We start from the raw sequence: 20,779 nt of genomic DNA, 5'->3' as shown, positions 1-20,779 counted from the left end.
AAAAAAGCTGTATTTTCACTTGAAATCTTGTCGCGTAAACCGGGGCTAATATGATCTACCTGTAAAATTTGAGCAGACTGAATTCATGTCTGTCCGTCACAGTGTTTGTCTTCACACTCATTTTTATGAAAGCCCTCTCACGCTCTGCTGCTAATGTTATATTTGCAAGCTTCACTTCTGCGTCAGTACGAGCATTGCAGCAATCAGTCATTTACTATGTGTCAGGACAGCAGCTCTTGATGAAACAGTGTGTCCCCAGTGGACAAATAAGGAACCATTGCAGCTTTATTGGGAAGATAACAGTTCAGGTATTTTTATTTTTGCTATTTTCACACTCTGGCTGAGCTTTGGCTGTGCCAGTATTTCCCAATGGGCTGTATGTTTGACCTTCCTCACCTGGACCTTCTGTAAAATGAGTTTTGTTGTTAAATGAGGATCCTGAAGATCTGGACTCCCAGTAACAGATTTCCAGGCTTGGCACGTTAAAAAAAAAACTGAAATAGTTAAAAGAAAATAAATAAAAAATGAAATAGCTAAAATCACTGTTACAAAAGATAAAGACAAAAAAAAACAACCTACTAAATAAAGATTAAATGCATATAACAGCTAATGTGGCTAAGATAGATAAACCACTAGAAAAGGTCAAAGAGCCATGAAAGGCTAAGAATCAAAATAACTAATTGAACTTAATTGGCTAAAACAGTTAAGAAAGCCAAAAAGGGTTAAATGGTTAAAACACCTAGAATAGCGAAAGCTAAAAATAAAAATGGTAAAATGGCTAAAGGCCCATTTATGTGCCATTTATTCAGGTAAATTGGTACGGGCACATCTAGCATTATCCTGATTCCCTGATGTTGTCCAATACATCCAGTAGAGGGCAGTGCAACTGGGTTTAATGGAATATATAAGAGACATATTTTTTATAGATTCTTTGTCCCGATGTCCAGGAGATGTAATATTGAACATTTGCTTGTATCCAAAAACACATTTATAGTTTTCCCTTGAAGAGATTGTAATTTCTGTTGTCTTCTTTGTTTCTTTTTCTGGTCCTACATGAACAAAACAACTCAACACTCCCCCCACAGGTCATCAATGGTTTTACTCTGTTTGATACGCGTCCGTAAGCTCCCTTAAAAAGTACACTTGTAATGAACGCAGAAGACGAACAGAAGGCTCCGTCTGTATCCGTTGGTGCATTTAGCTTTAAGCAGAGATGAACATTAACAGTCAAAGCAGCTAAAACTGCTGGACAGTAAAATGGCTAAAAAGGCTAAATCTATTTAAGAAAATGGCGAAAGAAGAGCTACAAAAACTTTATATGGCTAAAATTGTAGCTATGCAATCTAAGATATAGTTTGTGTATGTCTAATAAAACTTTATAGAGAACTTCATGAGGGGTTTTATTGTCATTCCAAAGGCTTAACATGTTTTGCAGCTCCAGACCAATCATATTTGGTAGAAAGGTGAAAGAAAGTACAATCCAGGTCATACAGGCTGCAGACCTCTGAAAAACTTAAAATCTCGATCTACGCATGGTCTTAAAAACAACATAATGCTGAAGGGTCCTGCTTTTGGTGAGGTTGGGCCTCATAAGTCTGATATACTCCCAGTTGTTGGGCCCCACAAAGACAGAAGCACACACACACACACACACACACACACACACACACACACACACACACACACACACACACACACACAATTAAATGGATAGTTTAATGGAATGTCTCTGGTTCATTTCAATAATGCATCCTTTGATTTTCTCTCTCTGCCCCCCTCCTTCCCTCCCTCCCCCGTCCTCGATCTGCCGCTCCGTCTCTCCTCCTCGGTACTTCGCTCCATCCAGCCTCGGCTCCCAAGCTGCAGCCGATGCGGGGCCAGTCTCTTATGAAGGGGGACAAGCTGTACTTGAAGTGCGAGGCGTCGGGGAATCCCAGCCCGTCTTTCCGTTGGTACAAAGATGGACATGAGCTCCAGAAAGGCAGAGACCTCAAAATAAAAACAAACAAGTGAGTTTGTCATTTTTCCTATGAATTGCATGGCACCAATAATTGAACCCTAAAAGTTTGTTGAGTGGGTTAAAGTACAAATTATAAGCCGAGCCTCTTAACACTAGTGTACTTTCAGCAAGGCATTTTGCTCAGGTGTCAGTTCAAAACGTACATGTGGTTCTTCTGATGTGAGCATTTTACTGTCTTTCAGTTCAAGTCGACCAGTTTTGATTTAGTGGTGATGAAACCAGTCACAGCACATTGATATTTTCAGTTCAAAAAGACATTTTCGCTTCACTTTACAACTTTATCAAATTAGCAGTGTGCAATTTAGACTTGATACGATCTTTCGGGAGCAGGTGGAGAGCAAAACACAGGTGAAAGATGGACTTTACAAGTATTTCTGGAATTATTGGGCAATCATTCAGAAACTTAGTGTAGAAGTAGCATAAGTAGGTATTTAAGGCTTGACAATGTTTTCAAATGAAAACATAAAACTCTCATTGTGTTTTGGGAGTCCAATTACACAACATTGGTGCTCAAAGCCACTGAAAAGGCAACTTTTTGAAAACGGTTCGGCTCCGTCTGCATGGAAACGGGAGAAAACGCAGCTTTTCTGAAACGCTGCAACTGCACATGCACACCACGGCCGTAGTAAATAGTTGTTCTGCACTTGCACGAGTAGATGGACAATAACAAGAATGTTTGCCTCCAGAGTGTCATGACTCCCAGTCCATATTCTCTTGGGACTTGGTAGTTTTAAAGTTCATAACAATCCAGTTTCGTTGTCTGTCCATATGAATGTGTACTTGACATTTTTAATGTATATAGCTTGTTGTTGTTGCATGCACACACAGTATGTATGATTTCATTACAAAAACAACCAACAGCACCCACTAGTGGCCCAACATGAAAACTATATTGTTTTCTCCTGTTTCCACCGTTTCCATGTTAAATAGACAATGTTTTCAAAACATTGCCATGTAAACGCATAACTTTTCTAAAGCAAAAACGCAACAAATTATGCATTTGTAAACAGGGCCTTACAAAACAGAGATGGAAATCTACGTTAACAAGCAACAGCAACTTGGTTCTGAATGGTAGGAGACCATGAGGGTTGGAGCTGCAGTAGAGATGGACAGTGTGTGTTGTGGCTGCACAACTCCTCCTTAATTCAGGTGGATCAAACTTGTTTCAGCCGAGAGGCCACATGCAGCCCAATCTGGCCTTGAGTAGACCAACCTCTAAAATATCAACACAATAACCTTTGAATCCCAATTTCTGGACAACTTATATTGTTTTCTTTTTTGTAGCTAATCATTTGTGACTAAACAGTTGCATTAGTTGAATGTCAATCATATAAAACCTTAAGTTGAAGATTTTAATGTAAAATAAGGGAAGTTTCAGGGTCACCCCATTGTTATTGGTCCTCGGTGCACAGTACATTGAAATGTCTGTTTTTCAGCTTTCAGCATGTTTAAAAAAAAAAAATTGATGTTAATGTGTCTTTGCACTCTTTGCTATTTCTTTTCATTAATTGGATGAAAAAGAATGGATAGAATATTTACATTTCAATGTCATCTTGAGGGCCAGATTGGAGCCTCTGGAGGGCCAACTTTGGTCCCTGGGCTACATGTCGTCCCAGCAACCACTGGCAGAACTGATTGATTTGGAAAGCAGAATGATTGTATTTTCAACCGTGTTCCTTCTGGTACAAAAAAAAAGAGAATAAATTAGGTAAATATTTTATGTGAGCCCAGTTCTTCCAGGGACACAGCCCACTCTTTTTTAAAGTTTAATGTCCATGTTTTTTTTAATGAATGACTATTTTTAGATTGAAACAACACATACTACAAACCCAATTCAAATAAAGTGAAATCCTTGTGTCGATTTTAAACAAAATCAGAATGTGCCCATCTGACAGTCAATTAAAGCTGATGATAATTAAATTTCATTAATTTCAATTCAGCCTTGGGTAGGCACTGCCTACCCTGCCTACCCTAACTGCACATCACTGATTTCACAATATTATCTGAATTAATGCACATTGCACAATCATATGTTGATTTTCACAATCCTGCAAACAACCACCAGCTTGTTTGGTATTCACATTTGTTGTAAATATACTGTAGATTTACAAATCCCATGATATTTGTGTTTAATCATCCATTTCTCTGAAAAACTTTAACTGACACTGTGTTGTTTTTCTCTTTATCTGCTTTGTATCACTCTCCCTGTTCTCGTCTTCCTCTTTCTGTCGCTGCTTTTCTCATTTCCCCCAAGAAAAAACTCAAAGGTGCAGATCAGCCGAGTTCGCGTGGAGGACTCGGGCAACTACACATGTGTGGCTGAAAACTCACTAGGACAAGAAAACGCCACAAGTACAATCAGCGTGCTGATCTGTGAGCAACCACTTATCTATTTCAGATAACTAGTAAGCCAGCCAGCTCGCTACGGACTCGCCGATCTAGCAATCAATCTGTCTTTTGATTTCTCTACTTGAGCAGATATTTGATACCAGAGACTTAAGAATCAGTTTAAAAAAAAAAAAGTCTTGATCTTTCCAACTCAGCAGTTTTGGGCTGGATAGCTGCAGTGAGCACAATAATCTGATGTCGGCCCAGAAAGCAGACAGATTCTGGCATGGTTGCAATACCTTTTATGATAATTGCATAAAACAAGATGTAATGCATTTGGGTTTCTTTTTCTTTCTTTTTTTTTTGTTTGTTTTCTGTCGATCTGTCCTCCTCAAAGCAACCACAACCCCGTCTCCAGGTGTGAGTCATGCGAGACGCTGCAATGACTCGGAGAAGGCGTACTGCGTCAACGGAGGAGACTGTTACTTCATACATGGTATTAACCAGCTATCCTGCAAGTAAGTTTCTCTCCCCGGTCAAGCCCACCTCTCCTTCCCCTCCCCCATCCTCTCAGTCATCACTGTGCGGTCGCTGCCCCCCTCGTCTCTCCACTCGTCCTCTGTCCCTCTCTCTCTCTCGCTCTCTCTTTCTGTTTCTGTCCCTCTGTGATCTCGCTGTTGCCAGTCACTCGTGTGACTGAGGTCTTCTCGTTCCTCGTCATGCCTTCATCCACTGAACCACACTGCTGTATCTGAGGAACGCTTGTCGTTTTCAGCTCTTGCAAAGGACAGACCAGATCTTCACACGCTCATTTTATGCAAACGCATTCAAAATAAGTTGTTCTGCTTCCAATAGTTTGTTTGAGAGTGAGTGGCGTCTGCTTGTGATATGGAAAGGAATGGGAATCAGAAAGAGTATAGGGCCCTGCTTACATGATGTTTTTAAATGAGAACAGCTAACTTTTGTTACGTTTTGGCTTTGAAAACTAAAAACAGAAACTTTTTGAAAAGAACTTCCAGCGTGCAACCTTTCTGGAAATGCTCAATCCCCACGTCAACAAGGGAAACAAAACTTTTCTGAAAGGCTTGAACTGCACATGTGCGCTACGGTCTTAGTAAATGACTACGCGCACTTGAAAGAAGATCGACGATAACTATGAATGAACCCAGGTGCCGTTTGTTTTATCAGTTTTATCACGTTTACCACACCATCTTCTGCAAAAAGGAGACGCGTTTCTTACATACTACATCAGGTGCTGAGTGGGTCTGTACCACCAAGAAACAGCTTAAAGGAGCTTACATTTCTAAAACACAACACAATCTAGTGGCATAACATGTCAACTCTATTGTTTTCAATGTTGCCATGGCGTTTTCAGTCAATCGATGTCATGTGGATCTGATGCAAATAACAGTCAAACTTAACTCATGACTTTAAAATGTACCAAGGCAGAAGGAAAAAGACGAGAGAGGATAGATCTGATCAAAAACCAGGGAGCCTGAAGTAGATTGTATTAGTGAAAGACTGGGACAAACCTCAACATTGAGATGACATCAGAACAGAGGATTAAAACACATTAGTGGTATCACACATGAACCTGATAAAAAAAACAAAAAAAACAGGAAACAACACCCGACTCTTAAACTTCTATGACAAAACTGATTTTTAACTGTTGGTAATGTTTTAGTCATGCTTTTTGTGGGTATCAGGAGTGACGACACAGGGCCTGACTAAAAACAAGGGTTATTGTCTCTGATGCAAAATAACATAGGTTTCATTTGTATTCATGTATAAGGAATGTTATAGGTGTGTTCAAGATCGTGCAAACTACTGGGAAGATATGCTAATAGATTAATGTACAACATCCAATGTGCTTCTCTGCGTTGCAAAACATTTGCATTGTTTATGGTTGTGTGTTTATAATTCAGACATGTAAATCAGCTCAGCATCCAGCAGAGAAGCTGCTGTTAATGTGTTGAGAAACATTTTACTTTTGTGTGTGGACGTCAGTATAAGATATTTCCTCTGTTGTACTCCTTCGTTGGTCTCTAGTTATTTTATTTTAGGTTTTTTTATACAGGTAATGTCATTTAGACACAAGTCTAGAGCGATCTGTTAAAATTGACATATATCACAAAGTGCAGTTTCAATAAATGTTTTTTGAATGATTTCGCAATCTTTTATTGCTCCAATATTTTTGATAACTCCCTCCACTAACTTGTCCAGCTCTCTGTTATCACAGTTCATTTTATATGTAGTAAACACAAACAAACAAACACAGGTTATGATGAAGATTTTACCGTCTCCAGCAGATCGTTCATATAAACAGGGTCAAAAGTATGAAAGGCCCGCAGTTGAATACTCCTTCTTGCGTGTGGCGTCAATCATGGTATTATTCTTACTTGATCACCTGCAAAGTGCAGTCTATTTCCGTGAGCATGCAATTTATTAAGCTTTATGCGAGATCTTATTAAATCAGGACCTATCTTAGCATCTCAGTGAGTACTGTACATGGACATATATTTCTGTAAATCAACATGTTTATGTTAAGTCCTTTTCATCTTACTGGTTTACTGTAATAGTCTAAATTTATAAGCAATCATCATCAAGATTTAAAAAGAAAATAAAATGCCTGAAATCCAACTTTCTAATACATGAAGTTTCCCATTTTGAATTGAATCACTGGAACAAATCAACTTTTCAACGATATTCTAGTTCATTGAAATGCACCCTGTATCTGTGCAGGACAATCACAAACAAGATCAAATACACATATATTTACACTATACGTGTCTGTGTGGTTTATTTGAACTATTTTCCGACAAATAACTAGCATGTTGGTCGACTTTATTTTTATTTGTTCAATGCTAAAAGATGTTTGTGAGTGCCTAAGCTGGCGTGAACAGGACGTCCTGCTGACGCGGTGCATTAGCTGCTGCCTCTGATGTCGGTCACTCTGTTGGCATGTAACCATGAAACACTTTGCAAGCTGAGGGCAAGAAGAGGACAGTCGAAGCACGGCTGCCTTCAAAACTTCCAAACATGCAGTGATTCAGGGTGTTACAATATCTCCCAGTTTGGACTAATTCAAACTAATCATTGCTGCATCACTGTGGATTTATGAGTGCTTCCATGTAACCTGAGATGTTTCCTCAACTGGATAAACAGCCTAACATCTTATTAATTCTGCTTCACTAGCCAGTTGTCCCCCCCAATAACTTTTCTGACACCTTCTCCTGAACCATTAATGTCCACATAGAAGAAGTTGTTCAGCCGACCACCACAAAAAAGGTTTGGAAAGTTTGATCGCATAAAGAATGTCACGAAACAAGCTGTCCATCATGAAGCCCGTTGGCTTATTTCCTTCATCAGTAGGTCATGATGTATGAGAGAATACTTCCTAAATATTAATACAAATTGTGTATAATTAATGGTGCAGCAGGTATCAAACAATGACATTTTACTTTAATTATTGTTTTCTTTTTATTAGTGATTTTGTATTCCATAACATTGATTTATTAGTATATTAAGTGAACCTTATACAAGTTATGGATTTAGATATTTAATGTACTGGAGGTTAACGTCTCTCTAACATTTTTGCATTTATTTTAGAGTACTTTCATATGAAATCTGCCTTGATACCTGCGTCAGCTGTTATTCTATTCTATTCTATTCTGTCTTTTTTAGAGTTCATAAAGTAAAAAAAAAAAAGGTACTATTTTCCAATTGTTTTTGCTTTATTTTTGTTTATGTGGCAACAAGAAACTAATGTAAACACTTAATGTAAAAACTCATCTTTTCTTGCACGTAACCGAAACTAGTATATTGTTATGTGTACATTCACACCATGATGAAGCATATTTACCACATTTGGACGGTCACTATCATTATTTATATCCTCTTGAGCCGGGTTGGAGGTGTCGGTGGTCCCTTGCACTCTACCATTCAATCGTTTCGTTTATTGATTATTGACATTTAATTATTCAGACTAGGTTTAAGATGCACAAAACTAAAATAATAACATCCTTCAAAATGTACATTGCAGTCTTCATGTTGTAATAAAAAAGATGGATCATATTTTAGCTGTCTAGACTGTCAAGATCATTATCTGCTGTCAGATAAGCAGGAAAATAAAAGTCTAAAAGGTCTCCTGAGGCATGAGAGTATCAGTTGTTTAATTGCTGAAGCTTGTAGTTGTATTTAATTACAGGTCTTTCCATTTTTTTTTTTTTTTTTCGTGTTTTAGTAAAGACAAGATAAGATTGAAACATATTTATGCAAACCGGCGTCAGTATAATGCATAAAATCCACAGTAGTTGGCCTATTTTCCATCTTATTCAATGTTGGAGCTAAGCTTTCTGTGCGCTGACACAGACTGGGAGGAGTTTAACGAGCTCACTGCTAATGCTAATGATCCACCCCGTCTTCGTGTTTGTTGGATATAAACTGTAAACATAAAATGCATCACTTCCTGCGAGTGGGAGGACCTTTTTTTTTTTTTCCTAGGGAAACATCTACCAGACTGGTAGGTGTTAGGAACAGAAAGTGCAAAAAAATTTCATGAGCTGGATATTGGATGAATCACTGCTGCGTTGTTTCAATTTAACACAGAGACAGACAGGCGTTTATTTATATGAACAGTGGGATTTGATACCAAGTGAGTTTTCACATACTGGGCATGTAACATGGTAATAAGAAAAGGGTTACACGCTCAGACACATATACACAACTTCTAAACACTTGGACAAAATTATATGAGTTAATCAAAAGAACACACATTGTACACAACCAGTTTGGAAATTAAATAAGTGTCATTTCATTATCTTTCACGCAGATGCATTCGTCGCAGCCTTTTGTAACTGTGTTGCAGTCATCGAATCCAAAATGATGAAATCATTTGGATGTCTTACTATTTAGAATGTGATATTTACATTCTATTTACACATATTTCCTCAGCCATTTTACAGTTGGAGTCTAAACAGATCAGAGCACATTACAGTTACGGTAGGGCCCCGTTTGCACAGCGACACTTTGAAAAAGGCAGAAATAGTGCAAACGGGGTAGTTTTCAAGTTTAGCCACTATGCTGTTGTTTGTTTTTGTGATGAAACCACATGCGGAGAACAATATGCTGTAGACATTAACAATGACAAGTACACAGACATCCACTCTGTCAGTGGCCACAAGCCCGTGTAGTCATGACACTGTGGAGGCCGCCATTGTGGTTATTGTCCATCTCCTCAAGCATGTGCAGAAGAACTATTTACTATGGCGCACATGCACAGTAGCAGCGTTTCCAATGTCTACATGGAGTTGGAGCCTTTTCAAAAAGTTGCATTTTCAACCCATTTCCATGGAGCCTCGGAAGTTCCACCTCGGAAGCCGTTTTCAAAAAGTTGCATTTTAAGTGGCTTTGAGCACAGTTGTCTTGTAAACCGACACCCAAGCAGAACGAACTGTTAGCATTTTCACGTGAAAACGTTGTTGGGTGAACGAGGCCCCAGAGTCTGTAGTATGGACTCTATACCATTGAAAAGTACTTATTAAAGAACCAAAATATACAGAAGGAACAAAAGACATTAAAACTTAAAGAATCTACAAGAAAATCTGAGAAAATCAGGATATGAAGTGAAACCTTATAGGCTGCAAATATGTCTGTGTAAATATGTTTCTCATATTGTAAATGGAGGAGGCATGATGTAGCAGTGGATAGCGCCGTCCCCCAGGTGAAGAAGATCCTTGTTTGATTCTAGGCTCACAACCTTTCTTTGCGAAGTTTGTATGTTCTTCCTGTGCCTGCTCAGGCTTTTTGGCGCATATCGCAAAAGACTGCAGTGAACTTCAGTGAATTATGTTCCCATGCACTGTGCATTCATGCTCTGCAAATTTTAAAATGACATAATTTTACATGTGAAAGAATTGTGTGATTAATGGCAATTAATTCACAAAGAAATTGTGTGATTAAGTAATTAAAAAAAAAAAAAAGTGACAGAATAAAACTGGTAATTATTTCACAGGTGGTGGCCACAGGGCAGAAATCAGAGGCATAAAAATAAAAAATTTTAAATAGAAAAGTCACAAGTCAACAAACTGCTCCTCTTCTGAAACGCTGCCGGTTTGAAAAAGAACAAATTAAAACAAGAAAAACACATAAATTAGAGGCAAGACTAAGAACACTGTTATTGTATAGAACAAATCTCAAAGTACAGACATCAGCATCATCTACTTACCATATTTTCATTGCAATGCTCAACAACATTATCACATCCTCATGTCAGCCTGAGCAAAACATATACTTTTTGCATTTTATCAGTCATTGACAGCTGAATTAAAACATTGGGGGGGGGGGGATGCTTTTACATGATGTTAACAAGTCTACATGAGTAAAACCTGTGTGTTGCATTATATGATGGTGTAGTAGAGGTGGTAAACACCATGCAATTATCTTTGAGACATTGCCTTTGTTCGGTGCACATGAAAGCGGAGAACATGTGAACTCCTGCAGGCGCAATGTGTTTCTATAAGCAGGACACAACAAAAACTATCGAGACTTCTTTGTTCTCCACTCAGTGAAATGCATGTATTCTGAACTGGAGGTTGTAATCTTCCATTCTCAGCTTGCCACACACACTGGGTCATTTCATAGATGTGTAGGTAACAGATGGCGTTGCACGGTTGCACATGATCAAAAGCTTTGTTGTTCCTGTAACTATAGGATGTATGTGCTGGAAAGCAGGCGTCAGATCCCGAGGTGTCTCTGTCAGATCTGCGCTCTTTGTTTCTTCATTTCCATCTCTCTCTCTTTCTGTGTCTTAATATTCCCACTCCTTCTCTCTCTCTCTCTCTCTTTCTCTCTCTCTCTTTTTTCTCTCTCTCTCTCTCTCTCTCTCGCTCTCTGCCTCTCATCTCATACACCTTCCGGTCATTGCTGAAGGATAAATCAAGATTATTTTTTTTTCTTTTTTCATGGTGCTGACAAGCAGAAAACTTAGTTTGAGAGGGTTCGTACAGACGTGTAGAGCAGTTTAGTGCTACAAAATGTGCGGGATTGCACAACCTTGTGTGCACGATGGCGCTACATGCAAGCCACTGCATATTTAAAGAAGTTTCAGAGTGCCGGCAGATTTCTGGAGAGCTACCAGAGCTCTTCAGCTTTGTCATCCTTTTGTTGGCCTGTCTGTTTTGGCCTGTGGATAACAGGACGTAAATAAAACTGCTGTCTGTAGACTGTCTGTAGACTGTCTGCGCTGCTTGTTCACCTCAGTCGCGCCACTGTCTACCACCACAAAGCACCAAATAACGTGCTCATCTGTCCAAAATTCAAAGTGGTTTGCAAGCTCTTTTGTCCACGTCCATAGAAAACCCTAAAAATCTCTCTCCTCTCTGATGGAGAAAGTAAAGCTGCTCTGCAAAATGGAGCCTGTAGGTTAAAGTGGAGGACGGCACATAAGGAAAAAGGCCTCCTGTCTAAAGCCGAGTGTGGAGGTTAAAGTGGAGATGAGTGCATACAAACATTCCCGCTGGCGAGCTGTGAGCAGTGTAAAGCTCCTGCTCAATGTGTCCTTTCAGCACGTTTTCTCCTCTGAATCATCAGACCTTTTGTTGTTCTTCAAACCAGCGTCAGCACCATAATCTCAACTACGCACTGAAAATGCCACATGCTCCCCTCGCGAATCAATAAAGTTCATTTAATCTACAAATGCCATGAGTTCAAGTCACTATTGATTCTAACATCAGGTCTATGTTTATCTGAGTTGTCTTTTTTTCCTCCTCCTATGTTACACATTTTGACATTTCTTTTTTTTTTTCTTCTTAATTTGTGGGTCAGTTTGATGCGTTTACCGTGCATGTTTTAATTTTTGAGAGAAAAGAAACAAGTGAAGCGGTAATGAACACTTATTTTTATTTAAACACACACCTTTAAATGTAATGGAGACTGTTTAGAGCCACACAGTGTGGTTAATGCGCTCACATCATAGCGAGAAAGGTGTGGGTTTGAATCTGGATGTTTCTATGTGGCGTTCTCCCTGTGCAAGCAAGTGTTTTCAGGTGATTGCTGACCCTAAATCACCTTTATGGGGTTGTAATTGTCTGTCCATGGAAAGATGGAGACTAATTGAAAGGATGAGTGTAACAGTTATGACAGTTGCGGATTATATATATATGTTACAATGTGGTTCAAGCTCACTTTTCACAGAGTTTGCTCTCATTCTCTTGGTTGAAAAACAGCACAGGTTAGGAAAAGGAAGAGGGGAAACCAAGCAGGGGTAGATGAAGAAAGGCTGAAGAGGGACGCACAGAATTAGAGAGAGAGAGATAGAAATGAAATGATGTAGAGTGAAAGCCTTGCCAGCGTAGGGCTGCTTCTGCACTCTCGCCCCCCTCTCTCTCTCTCTCCCCCTCTCTCTCTTTCTCTCTCCCTGCTCTATTTATATCTCTCTGGGAAATTGCTGAGTGGGCTCAACCAAGGGTTTTTCGCTGTAATTGATTCAAAATGCAAGTTGTCTCTTTAGTGGCGAGAAAGAGGAGAAAAGGATCACCACTCGGTTACATGGGCCGCACATGTGTGAGAGATGGGGGTGCCTGTGTTTTACACCGCATGGATGTGTTCACCGGATGCTGAACGAGTGCAATAAATACAGCGTGGTTATTATCAAGGCTGGCTGGAATCGCCAGAGAGCCTCTGCTATCCTATAATGACTGTAATGGGAGCCACACCCATAATATCATAAAACTGTGGTCAATTGTTGTGATTCATCTGCGGCATAATGTGCACTGCAGTGGGATCAAATTTTCTGTAACATGTCTATTTTTCATCTGACTGCAGTAAAAGCCGATCTACTATCAATTACAGCAATAAAAAGATTAAATCAATTATGCCTGGCTGGGTAAAAGCCATGACACCCATTACAACACACGACTCCAGATATTTCACATTTTAAAGCACTCTATTGAATAGATTTTATTTTCCTTAAATATGCCGTTTGACTCACGGTCCTGCAGCGTTTCAGTGAAACAATGAAGATTAATAGAGGAAAGGCAGAATCCACACGGATACCAGGGATGTCGGCGTGCATGTCGTCGGCGTGATGCGGCGGAGGAGCCTGCTTGTTAGTTTCAGCGTTGCGAGCTTGATGGCTGATGCCGGAGTGTGAATCACGTTCAGCCGCCGGTATCGCTGACAGCTCGCCACCCATCCAGAAACAAAACACCACATTCTGCAGCTGCATGTGAACAGTTGCTGTTATTTATGCTGGAGCAATACCAAAACCCATTCCCACTGTTTCCATGCTCACACACTGTGGAGGCACATCTCTCTATGTATGTTGCGCTTTGTTTTTTTTGTTGTTGTTTTTTTTAATCATTTGTCTTCAGGGGGTTCTTTCTTGAAGGATTTATGTCACAAACACAGACAGAGGATGTTGCACTCAGAGGGAAACGTATGGCTGAGCTCCTCCTAAACAGCTGCACGGCGGTAACAAGGCACACCGCCTCAGGAGAGAGTCACTGCCCTGCAGCTCACGTCAGTCTTTTTCCTCTCAGGTCAGGCCAGGATGCACCAGTGGACTTAAATATCTAGATACTCTGGCAAACAGGCCTCCTTCATGCTGATTCATGGATAAAATTACAATAATGACGATTGGTAACACGTGACAATTTGGATAAATATTCATTAGTTATGTTTAGTATCTAAAGCTCTCAGAACTGGATTGATCTAGATTTTGTGGTAAAACTGTGAATCAGTGTGCAATGAGTCAGTGCTTCTTTTTCAAAGATCAAATGAACTCTCCACAACCAGCTGAGGAAGCCACCATAATAGCCAGCATGTAGGTGTAAAGCTCATTTCTCTACTTTCTGGTAGATTTGAGTAATAGCTGTCAGAAATGTGCCAAATCCACTCCGTCATAATAACATAATAATATATCGATTTAAACCAGAAAAAACAACAATCTGTCAACATTTAGGTGTTGACTCTCTCTACAGGGGATTTTATACTGAAATTAGCCTCAAATGCATGTTTTTTTGGAAGGTGGAAGCAAACTGGAATAATGAATCCCAACCCAAACATAAAACAGGGATTTTGTAACTGCTGTCTTAACACTGTGTCGCCTCGACCTACTGCCAACATCCACTTTTAGCTCCTGTTTTACTTTTTGGTTTTATTTTTTTGGGGTAAAACCATTGGAATAAATTGCTGCTAATTCTGCCAAACAACTTGAAACTGAACCTTTCTACTTTCTAGTGAGCAGAGTAAAACATTAAGTCACTGAATCATCTAAAAACAGAAGGAGACCAAAAAAGAGGTGTTTCTGCTGGTAACAGCAGTTAAGTTGATTTGTTTCGGTGTCTGTACTTTTTCAGAAGACTTTTCACTTTTCCTCCCTAAATTTCAACACAAATATCTTTCCTGTCATCGACTTCTATCCTTCATAGTTGCTTGTTACTTGTTTTAACCTCTATGAAGGAGGATAACAGTGTTTAAATGCCAAGTCCATCCAGGTTTTCACCAGTCATACTCGCCAAATAATTTAGCCGCTAAATCAAAACTGAAGCTGCAAGAGGAATCTTGATTTGTGTCATTACTAATTGTTCAGCTCCAGTATCCACAGTGACAAACACACTATTACTTTAACAACAGATATATTGTTTGTGTGCACGTGACTTCCTCACCTTCATGAAAATGTTGAAGATACCTCAAAACTGTCATTGTCTAGCAGTACAATTTCTGTATTTTCTATACTTTTGTAGATGAGCGGTGTTGCAAAAAAAAAAAAAAAATATATATATATATATATATATATATAGCATTATCATGTAATATAATGTATGTCTGACAATCTAATTAGAAATAATGCATTTTTCTTGACAGAAAGATCAGGGGGAAATAAAGCCAAGCTCTCAGCAGATTGCCCCATAAATCAACTAAAACCAGTAAAGTGATACAGTTGTAGTCCATTTGAATATGTTAGATTGTTTTGTTCATCTCAAGTTAAAATGACTTGTTATTGGAAAAAAGCCTAATTAAATACATGATATCCTGAATTTACATATATACAAAAAATACTTCCTTTTTTTTGTTTGGTAAAACAGTCTATAATGTACTTTAAGACAGTTGTGAGTGAATGTGGGTGTGTATTGTGTGTGTTAGAGGGGTTGCAGGTTAACAAGTGTGTGTTTGATCCGTCGTCCGTCCTGCACCACCACCATCACTCTCATGACTGTGATGATGTCTGAACTGCAGCGTTGATGTCATGCAGATGGCAGTGATCTCACAGTGTGCAGGTCATCTCTCTCTCTCTCTCTCTCTTTCTCTCTCTCTCTCTCTCTTTCTCTCTCTCTGTCTCTCTCTCTCTCTCTCTCTCTCTCTCTCTCTCTCTCTCTCTCTCTCTCTCTCTCTCCTTTGGTGGATTGTGCTGTTTCTAATCCCTCATCTCTGCTCTCTTATGTCTCCCTCCTTCCCCTCCTCTCTTTGCTCTCTGTGTATTTCTCCTCCTCTCCTTCCACCTGTTTTACCCCCCCTCTCATCTCTCTCTTTCTCTCTCTCCCTCCTTCCTCTGTATCTTTAACCCATCCCCCTCTCCCCTTCCTCCCCTCTGTGTCTCGTTTTCCCTCCATCAGGTGTCCCAATGACTATACGGGGGACCAGTGTCAAAACTCCGTCATGGACGGTTTCTACAGTATGTCCATTTGCTCTTGTCTGTCTCCTTCCCACTGAGATGCTGCATGCCACATCGGAGGGGTTGGATGGAGGGGGCATTGTGTGTGTGTGTGTGTGTGTGTGTGTGTGTGTGTGTGTGTGTGTGTGTGTGTGTGTGTGTGTGTGTGTGTGTGTGTGTGTGTGTGTGTGTGTGTGTGTGTGTGTGTTTGCATGCCTCTGTGTCCGGCCCTTCCTCCCCGTGTCTCCCCTGCTTCCTCTGTGGTGCTCCTCTGGCTATCAGAAACAACCAATCTCGAAATGTTATTGTTTATCACTCCAGTTTACATGCTTGTAATATCAGCTAAAAAATGTATATATATATATATATATATAAATGAACTGAAATGAACTTTCAAATTGAGATGAATCTTAAAATGCTACTGCTGCAGAGACTCACACGAAGGGAAACAGAGGAGACAGACACAATAAGAAACTCAGGAGTTTGGAGTTACTTGCTTTCATTGAATCACTTTTGCTGTAGATGGTCCATCGGTGCTGCTGCATTTGTTAGCCATAAAAAAAAAAAAAAAAAATTAAACAATCAAAACTGTGTGGACAGAAGCTCATAACACAAGATTGGGAGTTCCTGCTCTCTGCTGCTCCCCTGCTTCAAACAAAAAGACCTCTCCTATCGATTTTACCTTTGGAGAAAGACTGAAAATTGAGGTTTTGAGATAGAAAATGTTATTCTTTTTGACATTGTTTTGAACGGCCGCCAGCCATTACTGAAAGTGACAGTGTGCCTGAAATCCGTACAATTTGGCAAGTGGATGAGATTAAGAGTTTGAAAATGTTTAAGATTTTCTTTTTTCACTTAAAGAGATTTGAAAGCATCACTCATGTTTATTTAAGTGAGCCTCGCTGAGGTATCGATCCACAGAAACGATTGGATCCTTGAGATGGCATCAGAAGACCATGTCCTGAACTAAACCCAGGTGAACATTACACCGATGCTATCCGCATCCATGGATCATCAGACAGGAATTCTTTATGGCGTCTAGCTGAGGGTGTTGACTTTTAATATGTTCAGAAAATGTCATTTATTTGTGTCTGATCACAGTGGTATGGAAATAAAGCAACGGGCGGATGTTTTGGGATTTGTACTTACTTGTTGTTCCCTTGTCTGTACTGTGAAGGTGAAGTTGAAGCCAGTTGGCTGAGCATTGAGGCTGGCAACAAAGGGAAATAGTTAGCCTCAAGTCACACTTTTTAATTTCTTCAAAATCTTTGGAGTCGTGGTTCGATTGGTCCTGCGGACTTATGATTTGTATCAGTTTGTAATCCAACAGCAAAAACTAAAGCCCAATTAGCTGTCTGTCTTTGTCCGGTTTGCTGTCTCTGGCTTCAAGTTCTTCAAGTACAGACTTGAGCACGACTCACACAACTTGAATCAAAAACTCATATTTCCCTGTTTTCTTTCCCTGTATGACACCACAACCACATCACACCACCACTAGACCTTTTCTTAAGATTATTGCAATCAGAAACTTAAATTTCTGCAGCAAGTTTTCTCAAATGGCAGTGAAATTTAAAGGGTTTTGGTGGAATTTTTGGCAGAAACATGAAACTGCATATTTGACAGGAATGATTAGCTAAAATTAGTGATATTAATAATAACAACAACAACAACAACACTCATGATGAGGTCATCTGTCTGTTGGTCTTGTGCAGTTATATTTGTCTGTATTTCTCATTACTGTAATTCCACACGTCCAAAATGAGGACGTGTGGATCATCGTCCAAAAATTGGTTCATATTGAAAACAACTGCCAGTCTATAGAGGTATAAAAAGGGTATACAAAAAAAAAAAAAGACACACCCTTGCAAGCCCTGGCAGTTTTTGTTAACTTCAACGAATTTATTAATATTGAAATGGAAAGACTCCAGGTAGCCAATATTTTACATCTTTTGATTTAGTCAGTGATATAAACATGTTTTAAATACATCATACGTACCATTTTATTCACTTTTTCACACTCTCGATGACAAAACAAATGAGTGCACTTCCCAAAACTTCGAACGGTTCCTTTAAATGACAGGAATGCAAATGGGGTGTGTTTTGTCACTCTCCTGTGATTGCATGGGCAGTGATGGTGAAGCACATATAGTCACTATTGACCTGGTCAGATGAGATCATGGGACATGAAGAAATATTTAAGATCCCTGTGTGTAGCTGTGCTACGTCTCATGCAGAAATGAACCACCTCCTTTCATTGGCAGTATGGTTCTCACACGATTGGTGGACAACTCGTCTTCAAAACTGCAACCCTGGACAGCTCGTCCACAGACAGCACCCTCAAAGGACAACTCGTCCACAGATGAGATTTTTGAGAAAATAAATCCTGTACAATGTACTTTTACATATTATTTCTAATTGATATTTCATATATTTTTCATATATCTAGTATATGTCCATATACATTTAGTACAGTATCATATGGCTTTGTTTCTCGCAAAGAATGGTTTTCTTTGCGCACATGACGCCCCCCCAAAACTTTGTCACTCTCCAGCTCACTAATGACTATGACTCATTAATGAGTCACTAATGACACTAATGATACTTCAATCATGTTTAGCATGTAGCCTCGCTACTGTATGAGCCCCGCAGCTCATTAAGACATCGGAAGACGGGCTTACGTGATGCACATGAACGCATCGCTCAAAGATGTCAGCTACGAAGCGCCGTTTTAACTCACTGCACAGCCTATTTGTTTTCAGAAATACATTTGAGAAAACCGTGTTTCTGAAGACCGTCTCTGAGCCGCTGCACGGTGCGCCCCTGTTGAGTTTGCGCTCTGGGCAGTTGCCCACTTTGCCCATATCAAAATCAGCCACTGCTTATGTTTTTGTGTCAAAATATTCTTTGAAATCCAATCCTTCAAATCAATAATGCAAAAAAAAAATTGTTGTGGACGAGTTGTCCGGAATCACATGGACGAGTTGTCCGGGGTTGCAGTTTGGTAGACGAGTTGTCCATTCACCTTCTCACGTTGCTGTCCAGGCAGTCACACAGAGATCGATGGAAGGGATGGAAAATGACCCTCCTCTTCCTGCAATGTGAAACACTGTTGGCTCATGCCACATTGTCCTGCTTTGCTATTTGTCCACTGTAGCCCGTTCCATTCTGAACAATGTCAAATTGAAGCCCAGTGCAGGTTTTACACGTTGACGTATCATACTGTTTGTACTTATTTTTTTGGATCCCATCATCAAGCCTCGTCTACATGCTGGGACATGTCTGTGCTTTTCTTTAATTTAATTTCTTCGCATCGTGACGTTAAATCAGCACCTTCTGCCATTCTGAATCCGTGTTGATTTGCTCCTGGCTGATTTTCCACTAGTGTAAACATAAAGCACTGTCAAGGCTTTAAGGGCAGCTGAGGTTGAGCGGGGAGATTTGGCTGCATCACTATTCCCCCTCCTTATGGCTGCTAATGCATGCAAAGCCATGGAAATTGGGAACGCTGAGATGATCTCTCTGTAAATTATATGAAAGGGTCATAATAGCTGTACACAGCAGTAGTTGGGACAAAGTGCTATACAAGAGGTATGCTGTAATCAATACAAAGGCGCACAGTTGCCATTAGTCAAACGAGTTACAGCACCCACCCCCATTTGCTGTGCCAGCCTCATCGACTGTACAGTGTTTTTATGTTGGAGAGTAACTCACTGCTTTTTATCTTTTGTTGTCTTGTTTTTGTTTTGGTTTTTTTCACTTTGTTTTCTTTTTATTTTGTATTTCTGTACACTGTTGTGTTTTTTTTTATTTTTTTTTTTCACTCCAGAAATGAGGTCTAGTAAATATAGCAGTAAGTGATGTGGCTTCTTGTCTTGCTGTCTTTGTCCGTCTCTCTCTGTCTGTCTGTCTCCGCATGACTTCTCCTGCCTGCTGCTTTCTTCGTCCTTCTGCCTTTTGGTTATTTTTCCTCCCTTTGCTGTGGATTTCAGTTCCGTTTCCTTTAATTTCTTTGTCTTTATGTTTCTTTTATTTCTGTTTTTTTTGTTTTTTTTCCGGGGGTCACAGAGCTGAGGCTGTCTGAGTTGTCTGTCTGTTACTGGACGGTAAACGTGTCGGTCACCACGACTGGCCGCACTAATCAACCTATATCCTGGTTCAGCACATGCAGGATATGGACATAATATATCTGCTCCAAAGTGGACATTACACCTGACCCTATCTGTCTCTTTCTTTTTACCCAACAACTTTCTGCGCTGGCAGAGCTTCTCAGAATTAAATTTAAGGGTATGGACCATTATTATTTATTTTGCTGTGCTTAAAAGGGTTTGCTAAGATCCTCTCACAGTCACACATTATTGTGCCATCTTCTTTCTAAAACCAACAACTGGGTCTCTCTCAACCTGTCCCTCTTTTTCTCCTGCCCACTAACCTGGTTTTAAGACACCTAACCTTCCTTCTTTGCATGCACTCTTCTTTTTTCTGATCCAACAAAGTTGGAAAGGAAACATTCGAGAAAGAGACAAACTCATCGGGAACGAACCATCCCCTCAGCTCAAAGTAAAGAAACAGAGAGTTGTGTTTATCTGAACACAATATCACAGCTCGAGCTCCTTCCTTTGTCTAAAAACCAGAGGGAAGCTTCACCTCATTGATAATTACAGGTGTCTGGCTTGTCCTCTGAGCTTTGGCAATGTGCATATCAACTTCAGCGGCCCGTTGCATATAAACATGCAAGCTGCGAGTGTTTTCGCAAAGCATTGCCAAAAGCAAGCGAAAGG

General features: G+C 39.9%; 1 protein-coding gene across 1 annotated transcript in view; it reads left to right on the top strand.

Moving 5' to 3' along the window:
* The window catches only part of nrg2b (neuregulin 2b), a gene marked incomplete at its 3' end in the record, with an annotated part of 66,963 nt that overhangs the window by 30,619 nt on the left and 15,565 nt on the right, over positions 1 to 20,779 (top strand). The window contains exons 2-6 of the mRNA XM_080466366.1: positions 1,847 to 2,009; positions 4,275 to 4,393; positions 4,746 to 4,866; positions 15,964 to 16,022; positions 20,262 to 20,285. Coding sequence (XP_080322492.1) covers positions 1,847 to 2,009; positions 4,275 to 4,393; positions 4,746 to 4,866; positions 15,964 to 16,022; positions 20,262 to 20,285 — 486 coding nt within the window. The remainder of the gene's footprint in view (positions 1 to 1,846; positions 2,010 to 4,274; positions 4,394 to 4,745; positions 4,867 to 15,963; positions 16,023 to 20,261; positions 20,286 to 20,779) is intronic.

This window comes from Lipophrys pholis (genome assembly GCF_963383615.2).
Source record: "Lipophrys pholis genome assembly, chromosome: 6".
In the NCBI taxonomy this organism is placed as follows: domain Eukaryota; kingdom Metazoa; phylum Chordata; class Actinopteri; order Blenniiformes; family Blenniidae; genus Lipophrys; species Lipophrys pholis.
This window is presented reverse-complemented; position numbering and strand designations above follow the sequence as displayed.